This window comes from Mytilus trossulus, chromosome 12 (assembly GCF_036588685.1).
Source record: "Mytilus trossulus isolate FHL-02 chromosome 12, PNRI_Mtr1.1.1.hap1, whole genome shotgun sequence".
NCBI classification, from domain to species: domain Eukaryota; kingdom Metazoa; phylum Mollusca; class Bivalvia; order Mytilida; family Mytilidae; genus Mytilus; species Mytilus trossulus.
Genome location: NC_086384.1, coordinates 5,663,180 through 5,679,734, shown reverse-complemented (window position 1 = coordinate 5,679,734; position 16,555 = coordinate 5,663,180). Strand labels below are relative to the sequence as shown.

The window sequence follows — 16,555 nt, the reverse complement described above, 5'->3', positions numbered from 1 at the left end:
ACTTTAAGATTGAACATTTTTCTATTGAGACTTTGATGTGGTTGTACGTCATTATCTAAAAGTCTTTGTGATCAAAACTTTGAAAACAAAATGAAAGAAAACTACTTGTAATAATAGGTTGATTGTTATATAAATGTAGAGTAAAATTCTATTATTAAATAATGAAATTCCTGAGTGTTGTTGCTAGGGTTGAAAAAATGTAAAAGCATGTATCTATAGAGATTATAACAAGTGTAGATAAAGTCAGTATTTAAATCTCTTTAAATATTAATTACGTGGAGAGGTACAGATAATGAAACGCTCGTTATATCATTAAAAAGAAATTTATAATTATGCCAGAACAACCATGGAGTGTTTATATAATTGTGAAAATTAGATAATATGAACAGCAATGCAATAACCTTATTGTATTTAAATGTTTCAGATAAGTATTGATTTTCATTGATAAATGATAATACAACAGTTACAGGTACATGTACATGTAAAATAGGGAATGGAAATGGAGAATATGTTAAAGAGACAAAAACCCAACCAAAGAGCAGCTAGGTACAGCTAGGAAATTATTATAGTGTTCATTATCACTGAACTAGTATATATTTCTGTAGGGGCCAGCTGAAGGACGCCTCCGGGTGCGGGGATTTCTCGTTACATTGAAGACCTGTTGGTGACCTTCTGCTGTTGTTTTTCTATGGTCAGGTTGCTGTCACTTTGATAAATTCCCCATTTCCATTCTCAATTTTATGTATACTGGCTCTAGATGTAACAACCTTAAATATAACATTTGAAATAATAAACAATTTTTCAGCAGTAAATTGTGGCAACAATATGTTGACAAATGTGCTCCCCTGAATGTCTATTGTATCAACCTCTAGGAGTTCAGGCAGGGCTATTATTAGCATGAATTATCTATTCAATCACACACCTGTGGTTCTGGAAACAAAAACTTTAAGTTGCAATGTATTGCATATGAATGCGTTAGATCTTTAAGTCTAATATCTCTAACTGATTGCCAAAACTTAAGAAATTTCAATATATGTTGAATGAAATTGAAAGAAAAAATTGTCGCCTTTTTCTTCACTAATAATGAACAGAACATCTTCATATCTGATTTGTAACTTGGCAGTGATGAGTTGTAAGATTTAAGTGATTGCTAGATCTGTCAGACATCCACTTCCTGTTTACCGATACATTGAAAATTGAGTGGTGGTATGCTTAGCACGTTTGCATTTTTACTATGATATCTAGCTAGTATTTAGTATTTTTGGCTTAAATATGATATTTGGTTTGTCATCCTTAATCCAATTCCAATTTTCAAGATTTTGTAGAAACAATAATGATTGAGCATGCATGAACTTATCAATGACAATATTACATACATGTGGAAGGATTTTGGTTTTTGTTATAATTTGAATTTGTTTATAAGAAATTAAGGTTGTAACTCCCTCACAGGGGCAGATCCCGGATTTTTGTTTTGGGGAGGCGCAAACTTAAATTTTTGAGGCAAAATTATCAAAATATTCCTTTTTCAGCTGAATACAATCCATGCTTTGCAAATTTTAGGGGGGAGGGGGTGCACGCCCGATATGCCCCCACCTGAATCCGCCCTGGCCTCAATCAAAGTTTATCTAACAGGCCTAATTTGATTTTGCTATTCTGTTTTAAGTCCTTTTTGGTAAAGTTTTTATTGTATCTACGTATTTACACATTTGGGGCTTCCAAAATCTGAGTGTACCTAAAAAACATAAATAATAAAGCTATACTATATATACAGTTGCATCAAAGATTTTAAATGTTTAGTTATTTTCTACTATTCTAATACAATTAATATACATAGATATAGGAAGATGTGGTGTGAGTGCCAATGAGACAACTCTCCATCCAAATAACAATTTAAAAATTAAACCATTATAGGTTAAAGTACGGCCTTCAACACGGAGCTTTGGCTCACACCGAACAACAAGCTATAAAGGGCCCCAAAATTACTAGTGTAAAACCATTCAAACGGGAAAACCAACGGTCTAATCTATATAAACAAAACGAGAAACGAGAAACACGTATATATTACATAAACAAACGACAACTACTGTACATCAGATTCCTGACTTAGGACAGGTGCAAACATTTGCAGCGGGATTAAACGTTTTAATTATCCCAAACCTTCTCCCTTTTTAGCTCACCTGGCCCGAAGGGCCAAGTGAGCTTTTCCCATCACTTTGCGTCCGGCGTCCGTCGTCCGTCGTCTGTCGTCGTCTGTCGTCGTCCGTCGTCGTCCGTCGTCGTTAACTTTTACAAAAATCTTCTCCTCTGAAACTACTGGGCCAAATCAAACCAAACTTGGCCACAATCATCATTGGGGTATCTAGTTTAAAAAATGTGTGGCGTGACCCGGTCAACCAACCAAGATGGCCGCCACGGCTAAAAATAGAACATAGGGGTAAAATGCAGTTTTTGGCTTATAACTCAAAAACCAAAGCATTTAGAGCAAATCTGACATGGAGTAAAAATGTTTATCAGGTCAAGATCTGTCTGCCCTGAAATTTTCAGATGAATCGGTCAATCGGTTGTTGGGTTGCTGCCCCTGAATTGGTAATTTTGAAGAAATTTTGCTGTTTTTGGTTATTATCTTGAATATTATTATAGTTAGAGATAATTTGTAAACAGCAATAATGTTCAGCAAAGTAAGATCTACAAATAAGTCAACATGACCAAAATGGTCAATTGACCTGTTTAGGAGTTATTGCCCTTTATAGTCAATTTTTAACCATTTTTCGTTAATTAAAGTAATCTTTTACAAAAATCTTCTCCTCTGAAACTACTTGGCCAAATGAATCCAAACTTGGCCACAATCATCTTTGGGGTATTTAGTTAAAAAAATGTGTGGCGTGACCTGGTCAACCAACCAAGATGGCCGCCACGGCTAAAAATAGAACAAAGGGGTAAAATGCAGTTTTTGGCTTATAACTCAAAAACCAAAGCATTTTGAGGAAATCTGACATGAGGTAAAAATGTTTATCAGGTCAAGATCTATCTGCCCTGAAATTTTCAGATGAATCGGTCAATCAGTTGTTGGGTTGCTGCCCCTGAATTGGTAATTTTGAGGAAATTTTGCTGTTTTTGGTTATTATCTTGAATATTATTATAGATAGAGATAAACTGTAAACAGCAATAATGTTCAGCAAAGTAAGATCTACAAATAAGTCAACATGACCAAAATGGTCAGTTGACCCGTTTAGGAGTTATTGCCCTTTATAGTCAATTTTTAACCATTTTTCGTAAATTAAAGTAATCTTTTACAAAAATCTTCTCCTCTGAAACTACTTGGCCAAATGAATCCAAACTTGGCCACAATCATCTTTGGGGTATCTAGTTTAAAAAATGTGTGGCGTGACCTGGTCAACCAACCAAGATGGCCGCCACCGCTAAAAATAGAACATAAGGGTAAAATGCAGTTTTTGGCTTATAACTCAAAAACCAGTTGACCCCTTTAGGAGTTATTGCCCTTTATAGTCAATCTTTAACCATTTTTCATAAATCTAAGTAATCTTTTACAAAATCTCCACTGAAACTACTAGGCCACAATCATCTTTGGGGTATCTAGTTTGAAAAATGTGTCCGATGACCTGGCCATTCAACCAAGATGGCCGCCACGGCTAAAAATAGAACATAGGGGTAAAATGCAGTTTTTTGCTTATAACTATGAAACCAAAGCATCTAGAGCAAATCTGACAAGAAGTTAAATTGTTAAACAAGTCAATATCTATCTGCCCTGAATTTTTCAGATGAATTGGACAACTGGTTGTTGGGTTGCTGCCCTCCAATTGGTAATTTTTAAAGAAATTTTGCCGTTTTTGGTTATCTTGAATACTATTATAGATAGCGATAAACTGTAAACAGCAATAATGTTCAGCAAAGTAAGATCTACAAATAAGTCAACATGACCTAAATGGTCAATTGACCCCTTAAGGAGTTATTGCCCTTTATAGTCAATTTTTAACAATTTTCATTAATTTGGTAAATTTATGTAAATTTTTCCCAAATATAGTTCTCTGTTACTAATGGGCAAAGTTCATGATAGATATAATTGTAAGAAGCAAAATCGTTCAGTAAAGTAGGAACTTCAAACACATCACCATCACCAATATACAATTTTGTCATGAATCCATTTGTGTCCTTTGTTTAATATGCACATAGACCAAGGTGAGCGACACAGGCTCTTTAGAGCCTCTAGTTCTGAAACAATAGCATAACATCACAACATATAAAAACATACGTATACATGTATTTACATGTATTTATATAGGGTTAAGATAATTATTTGTTTGCCAATGTTTTTTTCTAAATTTTTGAAAGCTGATTTGGAATGCAGGAAAAAGAAATAGTTATGTGAATATTGTAATCACTTGTTTTTTTTCCCTCACCATGGTTTCTTTATAATTCTTAATTTTATCAGGTATTGACTAACTTAGATAACATAAGCTTCAATTTTTAGGACCACCTCTGTTTTTAAACAAGACTTTAGTGTTCTCTGGAACTGTAACCTAATTTATGACTATCAGATCTTAGATTGATGAAGCTCAGGCACAACACTGTTACACTTGTATAGATATTTGGATTCTGATTATATGCAATGTAGATTGCAACTGAAAATTGTTGATCAAATTTTTAAAAGTGCAGTTGAATGTATATATTGTCTTCTTTCTCATAGAATGTCCTAAATAATAACCTTTTTAAGAAAACCATACTTGGATTGAGATATTAGAACTTTCAGACGCTGCTCAATATCTTATCTTAAATTATATCTTCTCTTAAATTTATGAAACTTCTTATGTTCTCAGTGGTGGATCCAGCCATTTTTAAAAGGAGGGGGGGTTGTGTTTCCAACTATATGTCCCCATTCAAATGCATTGATCGTCCAAAAAAAGGGGGGTTCCAACCCCCAGAACCCTCCCCCTGGATCCGTCACTGGTTCTGATCGTTAATGCAGTTGAATAATTGAAGTGGCAGGTATGCCTATATTACAATCAGCTTTCTGTCAATCTGTTCCTCCATCTTTCTGTCCATCTTTTCCTCCATCAAATATTTTCTCCAAACTGACTTCTCAGAATCTACTGGAGCTGAATAATAACAATTTGTAATGTCGTGTCAGACTCTTGCTTCCAGTTTTCCAATACTTTGAATTACAAGTGGGGGTTAAATATATGCTCATCACAACAACACATGCATTCTTGTTGCAGTAAATTTTGTTTTTGCAGTAAATTTTCAAAAACTCAGTTGTGGAAAGGCATTTCAAACAGTTTAAGTGTTTGAACTGATATGAATGAAGAAACTAAGAGGTTGATTAAAAACATGTTTAATTTTGTTTACATTGTCATGGCTGTACCTAGAATCTGAATTAAAGTAAATAAACTATGAGAAGTAAAAGGTATTGATTGTTTTATGTGGTTTAAATAATTAAAACTGTTGATTAAGGTAATTGGTGTATTCAGTTTCATTTTTTTTTCTCTCAATAAGTTAGAGAATACAAAAATAGAGGTAAAGTATACTTATAACTTAAGATAGTGGTAGCAAATTAATTATTTGGAGCAAGTTTTTTTTTCTTTTCTTTCTGAAAAATGTAATTTCAAGATAGAATAAACATGCAGTGCTTATCAGATGGACTGTCATAAAATCTTTATGTTAGAACATATTGGGGTAACTTCGATATTTTTTTTGTAGGGGTGTGCCATTTTTGCCTAAAAAAATGTACCCATTTTAATATAACATTCACTGAAATTCAGTACCTATATTAAGTTATATAAATAATTAAGAAAGAATGACCTATACTTATATACAATATATTAAATGACGTCAACACATTATTGAAGATCAATCAGGAGACAAAATTCCGGGGTTCATTTGGTAACATAAAAAATGTATTTGGAAGGTGAACTTTCAAATGAATTGATTAAATTTAATATAATGATTGACCATTAATAATGTAAGATTCTCAATAGCATATTTATATTTGATATGTAGATTATACCCCAAATCAATATACAGTTATTAAACGTAAATGCATTTTAATATAGGATGTCATTAAAAAGGAGGGTAATATTTTTATATAAAATTTTGCAAAATTATGACCCATATTTTTGGCATATCCTTGTATACCCAATAATAGGAAGTTACCCCCCCCCCCCCCCCCTGTGGTAGTAAAGTGTAAAGTTTTTTTTGCAATTATAGCGTTACCGGTATATATATTGTTGTGAACATTGGGCAATAGGATAGGTTTAAAAAAGAATTTAAAAAAAATATTTCCAATATTTGAGAATTATTATATGTATTCAGCATTTTTTGAAATTGCAATAATTTTGTTTATCAATGGCAAGAATAAATTCATGCAAAATTGTCTGAATTTGAATTATATGTAGTAGGGCAGAACATATTGTTTTAAATAAATGTAGGAAATCACAATGTACTTTAGATACTTCACATAACTCTGATTTCTAAGTGCAGCAAGTTCAAGGGCTAAACAAACTTTATACAGTCAATGACAGTATAATAGAACATCTTAAGATATGTATTGGTTGCCCTATCATTAATAGATTATTGGTAAAAGAGATCATTAATTCAGTGTCTTCACAACAAAACAGCTGAGACCAATGAAATTTAGTACAAAGATGTAACTTAACTCATTCAGTTTTAAAAGAAGTTTACCAGGAAACTTCACAACCATTATACCATTGATGTTGAAAATAATTTAAAAAAAAAAACATTTACTTCACCTAATTCCTTTGAAGGAAACTTTAATGAGGGTGCTTTTCTTGAACAGAACAATCCAAAACAATGAACAAAAATGTCATATATTGCGTCTTAATGGTCATGGAGAGTTGTCTCATTGGCACTCACACCACATCTTCCTATATCTATGATCACTAGGTCAGGGTAGATTGATATAGCACTGAAACCTGAAATTTTAGGAATCAGGTTATTATAAATGCAGTATTTAAAATCGATCAAAATGGCATTTCAATTTTAGAGAAACAAGCAAGCACTATCAATTTTAGTTGAATTAATGAGCCCCTGTGACCCCTAAAATAATTCTAAAAAATACAGATGCTGTTGCACTATGTTGAGCTTTAATGTTACTGTAGGTTCATTGATGTTTTTTAAAGGTATTACATGTACAAATATTTGTCAATTTTTTGAGCTTATAGCTAGCTCAATTATGAATCTAAAGTTCAACTAAGTTAAAAAAAAATGTACAGGCTTTAATGCATGTAATGCCAATTTTGGCAAAACTATGATATGTATTTTTAAAACAACATACATTTTTTATTTTCCTTTATAACAAAACATGGTAATTTGCAGCAAAAAAATTGAACAACATTTTTTATTTTCCTTCATAACAAAAAATGGTTTGCAGCAAAACAATTGAACAACATTTTTTATTTTCCTTCATTACAAAAAACGGTTTTCAGCAAAGTTACAATTGAATTCACAGTAACTGTTTTGATTTGAACCCAGCTAGAGCTTAAATTCTAAAATATTTTGTACAATATTTCATATTACCTATTGAATACTGTATAATAGCCAGTCAAGGTTTTTAAAAACTTCCATTTGTTTGTTAAATATATTGCTTTGAAATTCCACAAAGTCTGGTAATTACCTATAATTGATGATAAGAGCTATCAAAATCAGAAAGGTGATTTAATTTTCAGTCTTATATCATAATGACATTTTAGTGGTAAACAAGGCTTGTTATGTAATTGAATAGACGTATTCACACTTGTATGCAAATTTGTCCGCCATTACATAACATCACACAGTTTCCCGTAAACTTTGACTTCATAATTCAAAACATATGACGTCACAACTAAAAAGTGATTGTTGCTTGACGTCAAAAGGTTATTTGGAGGTAATATAAGGTCATTCGGAGGCGAAATACAGCTAAATACCAAAAGTGTAAACACGTTTATATGACAGATACATTGTACATGTATTTCCAAGATACATGTTGCTATATATTGTGTCTAGATCTACTACAAATTATATTGTTACACAAAGTTTCAGCTTTATCAATATTGCACAGCCCTGACTTTGAAACTAATGTCTTTGTTTGGTAGAACAAAGTTGGTGAAACTAAAATACAAACGAAGTTTACAACAAATGAGAAATTAAAAACAAATCTTATAGCCGAAAAGAACACAATTAAGAATAAAGACTGAACATATGGACCCATCAGGCATTAGAGAAACTAAAAAAATTAAGGCAAAAACTGAAAAACAATGAAAAAAACAAACTAACAGTACATTTTCAAAACACTACATACAAAACTAAAGACTGAGGAACATGTTAGAAAGCTCTCTAATAACTGGGTGCAACATCAGGTACTCCGGAAGGGTTAGATGAAATGTTTTCCTGTAACAATTGTAAACAAAAATGGGTAAAACATGGAAAGTGATCAATTTGACATGTCATAGCAGAACTATAATATATGGCACTAATAATTATGAATAATATTTTTTTTTTCTTTGCAGACTTGGTAAATTAGAAAAGAAAGTGTTTGTTGAAAATGGTGAGATGCCTCCATTGGTTCAAGATCTTCAAAACAAAGTGGAACATTTCAAAGAAAAATTACAGGTATTTACTGTCGATTCTTTGATTTTCCTGGGGACCAATTTTTTGTGGGTTCATGAAAACATATATTTTCTTGGCTAGTTGGAGTTGATTTCACAAGAAAACATAGGACTTAGATTGATCGTAGGTATACTGAATTGTTCAAGACTTGCGATCAGTTTTAGTCATAAGTAATTTTGTGAAATCTTCTCCTGATATTTTGTTTTTAACAAAATATACTTAAAGCAAATAAAAGACATTTGTTTTTCTTTACCCACAACATAAACCAAAATTGTTATCCCACAGATAAATGATGAATCCACAGTATCGTAATATTTGCTATAATTTTTCAAAATATCAGATATAAGTTTGTTGTGGATCTTTCTGCAGTAATTACAGGGGCGGATCCAGGGGGGGGATTCCGGGGGTTGGACCCCCCTTTTTTTGGCCGATCAATGCATTTGAATGGGAGCATATAGTTGGAACCCCCCCTTTACTCTGGGTTGGGAACCCCCCCATTTTGAAATGGCTAGACCCGCCCCTGAATTATTTATGTAAGTAATCTGCCTTTTTATATTGAATGATACCAACAAAATAATTGGCCAGAAGTTCTTGGATTTGACATTCTACATAAACCACACATGTTAAATAGTATAAACTGTTTACTCTTAAAAATGATATTTGTTTTAAGATGAACTGTGATTATCTTGTACAATTAGATATTTAATCTTAAAATTGTTCGTATGATTAAATACTAAAATTCCAAAGAGTAAACCTTGACATTATTTCGTTCCAATGATAAAAATATTGAAAAATCAAAACAAATATTATATTGTTAATATATATGTACGTGTCACAGACAACTACAGATATATTTTAATTATTTTCAGGGGCAGGTCTAGCCATTTTAAAAAGGGGGGTTCCCAACCCAGGACGAAGGGGGGTTCCAACTATATGTTCCCATTCCAATTGATCGGCCAAAAAAAAAAGGGGGGTTCCATCCTCTGGAAACTCCCTGGATCCGCCAATGATTTTAATCACAAAACAGTCTTGAACATTTCTCAAAAATGAAAATCATGGATAGAGACTTTAACTTATCGCTGAAGGTATTCTTAGATCTTCTTACAATGAGTAATATATAACATGTAATAATAATTTTACTATTTAAGCTACAGCTAGCAGAATACATGTATTGTTAACCTAACATAGCAGGAATACAATTCATAAGTTTCTAGAATATATACACTGCCACACAGAAAATCATCGTTTTGATACAACACACTAAATTTGGAACCATCCCTATAATACAATATACACAATTCAAAAGTTTTATAGAAAGTACACTACAACATATTATAGAAATCTCACTTTAAACAAAACACTCAATTTTTACATACATGTTGCTGCACAAATATGATTAACAGACTCCGTCTGCATCTCTCAAGCTGTTTCACAATATTAATAGGATATGAAAATTGATATGCGTGACTTTTGTTCCAAGTTTTCGGATAAAGACTAAAAAGGTTTTTCGTGTATCTTGAAAGGAAAACTCTTAAATATGACTTTTTATGAGTTTAGCTGTCTGAGAGTGCAGTTCAACAGTTATCTGTTTTTTTGTTCTTAAATTTTTTATTGTGAATTATACTTAACAGGAACTTAAATTGAATTGTTTTACATTGTCTTATCGGGGCCTTTTATAGCTGACTATATGCGGTATGGGCTTTGCTCATTGTTGAAGGCCGTACGGTGACCTATAATTGTTAATGTTTGTGTCATTTTGGTCTTTTGTGGATAGTTGTCTCATTGGCAATCATACCACATCTTCTTTTTTATATATTAAGTTCATAGCTATTACCTTTTGAGAATAATATCAAAAGATTCCATAAGTTAAGTATCAATGGTATAATTGATGTGAATTAAAGATATAAAAATAATCTTATAAAATATTTTTTTTATGAATTTAAACACTTAAGTTTGTCATCTCTCTATAAAGGGCAACTTTAATACTTAAAAACTAGAAAAACATGTCAATCAAATCTTTGTTATGATCAGACATTTTTTTTTGGTTATTTATTAAATTTCTAGGACAAAATTGATGAAATCATGAGTCAGAGATATCTTTTTCTTTGTCCATAAAACTTATTTAAGGTTATAGGTGAAAGGTAAAATATAATTAGGTAATTAATAAAACCCAAGACTTTACACATGTCAATACAAATTTAATGAAACTTATTGCATACCAGTTACAAAAATAAAACAAGAATGAAAATGGGGAATGTGTCAAAGAGACAACAACCGACCAAAGAGCAGAAATTGCGAAAGGCTACCAATAGGTCAACACAGCAAGCAAATCTTTTGTAATGGATTATTCCTGATAATGCACTAATTGCAACTTTAATGTAATATATTTGTTATTGTTTCATGGAAAGTGACTTTTTATTCCATTAGGTTAATCATCATTGACAAGATTGACACATCACTTTTTACTTCAATGTCAGTATGTTACTGTATTACTCTGTTAAGTATTCTTTAGAAAATTTAAAAAAGCAGCATGGAATATTTTTTGAAGATAAATCGATGCTTTTGAATGGGGACAGATAGGTTTGAACCCTCTTCTTTTTAGAAATGACTGGATCCCACTGTTTATGAGAAAACTGTCTTGTATTGTAAGCTTGGCCTCAGGCGTGGATCCAGGGGTGGGGGTACAGGAGTTGGAACCCCCTTTGTTTGGACGATCAATGCATTTGAAAGGGGACATTTAGTTGGAAGCCCACCCCCTCCTTATCCTGGGTAAGGAAACCCCCCCCCCCCACTGTTTAAAATAGGTGGATCCGCCCCTGGGCCTATTTATGTTTTACTGAAGGGAATTTTTGTTGTGTTTAAAATGGATACTTGTGGTACCCATCTGTGTCCACTTCTTCTCCAAAATTCCTTATTTAAATTTAATGAATATTAACAATAAAATGCCATTGTGCACCTCCTATTTTGTTTTCCTATCTCAATCAATTTCGAGTTTCCTTTGGCAAATTATAGATTTTGCCCTTGCATTATATATGTGGGGTGAAGTAACTATTGTGTGAACATCATGTTAACATTGCACTGATGAATTTCATGTGCATCTCTAAAACATATTTATTTAAGTGCACAGCTGTCAATAAAACTGCAATGTATGATTAAGATTTACATTGAATAATCAAAAGATTAGATTGAAGTCAAATTATCTGTCTGCAAACCAGTTATTGACTAAGTTATATCCTTAAAATTCATTAAGAAAATTGTCAGACTGCACTTCTATGAGAGTACTCAATCTGCAAACAGTCTATTTACCTAACAGCAGAACTTTCACTTTCAATTTCGTAAGATGGTCTTGTGTAAGGTTTCTTTAATTGAATTTCTGAATTATCGTCAATGAATCTTAATGAAATATTTGTATAGCTATTTGGCGGAATAAAGTAGGAGTCCAAACTTGTATTAGGTTATCAATAAACGTTTTCAAAGCATAAGTTTAAGGAGTTTGATATTGACATAATTATTTTTCATTACAATAGGAAATTAACGATTATGAATACGTAATTTTAATTTCAGAGCGTAGACCACCTGAGCTGGTTAGGATTAACAAAAGAGATATCCAGTGGGACTTCATTACAACCGTTCTGGGATAAACAACAATCCATACGAAAAACAGAAGAACACAATAGAAACGTGTTCGAAAAGTTCAGAAAAATGCTGTGAGTATCTTGACATGTCACAGTGTAAAGAGTGCACTAATGTCACAATGTAAAGAGTGCACTAATGTCACAGTGTAAAGAGTGCACTAATGTCACATTGTAAAGAGTGCACTACTGTCACAGTGTAAAGAGTGCACTAATGTCACAGTGTAAAGAGTGCACTAATGTCACAGTGTAAAGAGTGCACTAATGTCACAGTGTAAAAAGTTATAATGTCACAGTGTAAAAAGTGCACTTATGTCACAGTGTAAAGAGTGCACTAATGTCACAGTGTAAAGAGTGCACTAATGTCACAGTGTAAAGAGTGCACTAATGTCACAGTGTAAAAAGTGCACTAATGTCACAGTGTAAAGAGTGCACTTCTTCAAAATTATCAGTAACCCTAGAGATACTATGTATACGAATAAAAGGTAAACAATGCTTTCCCCGGACATTTCATTTAGAATCATAATCAACTTAAAATTACATTGTAGACTTTTTGAAAATATAGCGAAGCAACTAGAGAAAATTTATTTCATGTGTTTTGAGACAAATGTGTATCATACATACAACACAAATAGTCCAGTCAATCTAGCATAAATTTGACCCTTACATTGAAGTAATTGCAACAGAAGATTTTAAAATGTTTAGCATTATACCCCAAATATACTCAGATAAAAGTCCCATAAAATCTAACTTGCTGAAAACTAAAAAATCATGATTTTAAAATTTCTATGGAGATTTGCATTGATAAGGGAGATAACTCTGCAAAAAAGGCAGACATATGATTAAAAATTGATACAAAATTATAACTTTCCCGCTTCTATTCAACAAAATGTATTGATATTTTAGCCGGCTTTAGGGTATAACATACACCTCTACGGGTGTTTTGATATATTATATCATGCTGCAACTTGGATTTAATAATTAATTAGTTGACCATTTATTACATTTTTCAGCTTGTCAAGTTAGAGAATCTCAAATTGAATAAAACTAATTAAGCATATGTATGCTCTTCTTTTTTGTGGTTTAAAGTTTCTTTAAACAAGGTAGATGCTGAACAAATATAATTTACAGATATTAACAATACCGTATATTCACATTATTTATTAAAAATGGTCACAAAGCCATAAATTTGCAATTTCTCAAATGAAAAAATGTGCAAAAATAAATTTAAAATATACCCACAACTCTTTGTTTTGTACATTTCATTAGCAGAAGATTAAATGATATAGTCAAATACCAACTTATAACCCCATCAAAGTATCATATTTTATATGAATTTTAAGAAAAATCAACCAAAAACTGACCAAAAATAGAACCATTTTTGGAAGTTATCTCCCTTTCCAATGTTGATTTCTGTAAGAAATTAAAAATGCTGATTTTAAGTTTTCCTCAGGTTAGATTTTATGGGACTTTTTTCTGGATATATATGGGGATAAATGCTATAGAATAGAACTAAAACATATTCTGTAACGATCATGTAGTGGTCTTTGATGTGTTTTGTAAACTTTTGCTGACCCTCCATAGTTGTTGTAATGGTATTTTGTGTGTCCCTGTTTAAATTATGATTTTTAATGTACCATTGGTATCTTCTGCATTTTTTTTTATCCACATCAACTGTCAAATCAACTTTTATGTGCTTTCAGTCATTTATTTTAGACTCCAATTAAACAGTATTACAGTTTACATAAAAAGTCAATAGAAGCCAAAAGTATTGAACTGATTGATAAAGATAAATTGGATTTCAATTAACACTTTTAGAAAGTAATTATTGGTATTCAAATAAATGTCAATGGGTCTTACTGGGATGAAGTATGAGAGGGACTGGTTACTAACTTGTACTGGTTCTAGCCAAGGATCCTGTTGTTGTGTATTGGAAGTGTAATCACCTTTTAACATTCAGAGGTGCTAATGTTAATAAAATATGTATTAAAATTTGGGAAGTTCTCACACCAATATATATATGAAGCGACATTTATTGTTCAATTATATTTGATAATTTACAAAAACCTTGGCAAGTGAAATAATATTGATCATGTTGATATAAACAAGAATTTCTGTTTTGAACAAATAAGTATATAAAAAAAATATTTTTTGTTAGATAAATGAATTATGAGAATAATATCTGCCAGCATATGAGCACGATAAATAGAAGCAAAAAACATTGTAAAACCTTTATTTAGGATTCTTTTGCTCCCATGCTGGGAAGGACACGAGGGGTGGGGTTGGGGTATACTAGTTTACCTCTGTCCTTTTATAGGACAGTCAAATTAAATGTTATAGCATTTTTCTTAGGGAACTTCAAATCAAAGTTTTCTACAAATTGATATAAAGCTTCATATGAGCATGCTAAACTCCATTTAAAAAAAAAATTAATTAAACATGTTAAAATGGATTTTCTCATGTTTCCCGGTATCACAAAAATTAAAATCAAATTTAAGTTTTATTATAGACAAATTCCCAATGCATGCAATAATTTTGAAATTTAAAGTACTAGACTGTGACTCTTTGAGAATTTTTCTGACATCTCAGACATCTACTTCCTACTTTCATAAACCTGAACTTTGATTGAAGAAAGTAACTGTCAAGAATGATCAATATATCATAGTCTGAAACAGCTAAACTCAAAAGTATTGTGGAACTAAATTTTTCTATAAGAAGTTAAGCTATGATTCTTACATCATGCATCATGAATCCATCAGTGAGTGTTGACAGGGCTGACAATTGTCTTTAAAGCTTTGTGTCAAATGTATTCAACTTACTGCAAAACATGCGAGAAAATAATAAATAAAAGGATGATTCGTGTGATACTTTGACCAATCAGATAATTTTCTTTTCTATTCGTTAATTGAGTCTTTCTCTCAATGCTTCATGCTGTCTGAATTAATGTTGTATAATTGATTTTTGAAAGGAACTTCCAACAACACAGAGTACTACCCCATCAAGTAACACAATTATCTAATCATAAACAGCTGATTGATCAAATTAAAACACTTTGTTCAACATTGTATGATGTTATTAAGGAACTATTAGTAACCTATTTCTCAGCAAATTGTCTGAACATGCATGAAATACAAGTTAATTTCTGATAATGGACGTCTTCTATAAAGAGGTAATTGATTTTATATAGGAGCCTTCTTTGCTTGATTTGACCATAATCATTATATTGGTATTAATTATGTTTTATTACTCAAAATTTACAACCGAAGAAGTAACTGGCTGTTTTATAATCACTTTCTCTTTTTAAATTAAGGACTTTGAATATTTGTTATGTTTATTATGACTGACTTTAACATTTCAAAATGGTTATTTAGACATGTTAGAGTTAATTTAATCTGTAGAATTGAGACATAACTAAAGTACACTGAAAAGCGAAATGTTGCCGGGAGTGCTCTCTTCGGAATTAGCTTTTAACAAAAACATCTGAAGTGAGGTTTTTTCTATATTGATTATATAGACATCATACAGCTATACTGATATAATATGCTAAGATTGAAAATGGTTTGGGGCACTTGTGAAAGACAAAGGTTTCTTGTTTTTTGATATTTTAAGTTTTTGCTTTGAAACAAAAATAAGGAGATGTTGTGCAATTTGATATGAACACCCACATGACAAAGAATCAAACCATATTTGGCTTGCTACAATCCTATTTGAGCATGGATAACTAAGTGGTTTATTGAAGAAAAGGTCTAAGTTGGGAGGGCTGTTGATTTTTTTTGTAAATATGAAATTGAAAAGCTGTTTATTTTTCCATTTTATGGTGTTTTAACGTCTCTGTATCATTGAGATTTCTAGAACATTTCCTTATAGTCATATAGCTACTAGTGTTTTATAATGCTTAATTATTTCATGCAACTTAAGGAACTAGAAATCTACCTAAAGATAGTTTGGCTTGTTGTTGAATTATAAGCGACAGCCATGCCCTGATGCAGTCCTGTAAGTGTACTAGAAGGAAGTACTTTTTGTATATCTACTGTTGATTTTACATAACAAAAACAGCCATTTATACAGATTAGACCGTTGGTTTTCCCGTTTGAATGGTTTTACACTAGTAATTTTGGGGCCCTTTATAGTTTGTTGTTCGGTGTGAGCCAAGGCTCCGTGTTGAAGGCCGTACTTTAACAATATAATGGTTTACTTTTTAAATTGTTATTTGGATGGAGAGTTGTCTCATTGGCACTCACACCACATCTTCCTATATCTATGATTAGTCTTAAAAGACTTTTTTGTCTCTAATGTTCATTTTA

General features: G+C 31.8%; 1 protein-coding gene across 2 annotated transcripts in view; it reads left to right on the top strand.

The window, feature by feature from the left end:
* LOC134692176 (high affinity cGMP-specific 3',5'-cyclic phosphodiesterase 9A-like) overlaps nt 1-16,555 on the top strand; it is a 73,762-nt gene that overhangs the window by 17,904 nt on the left and 39,303 nt on the right. For both annotated transcript variants that reach the window (XM_063552626.1, XM_063552627.1), the window contains exons 4-5: nt 8,520-8,622; nt 12,184-12,326. In XM_063552626.1, coding sequence (XP_063408696.1) covers nt 8,520-8,622; nt 12,184-12,326 — 246 coding nt within the window. The remainder of the gene's footprint in view (nt 1-8,519; nt 8,623-12,183; nt 12,327-16,555) is intronic.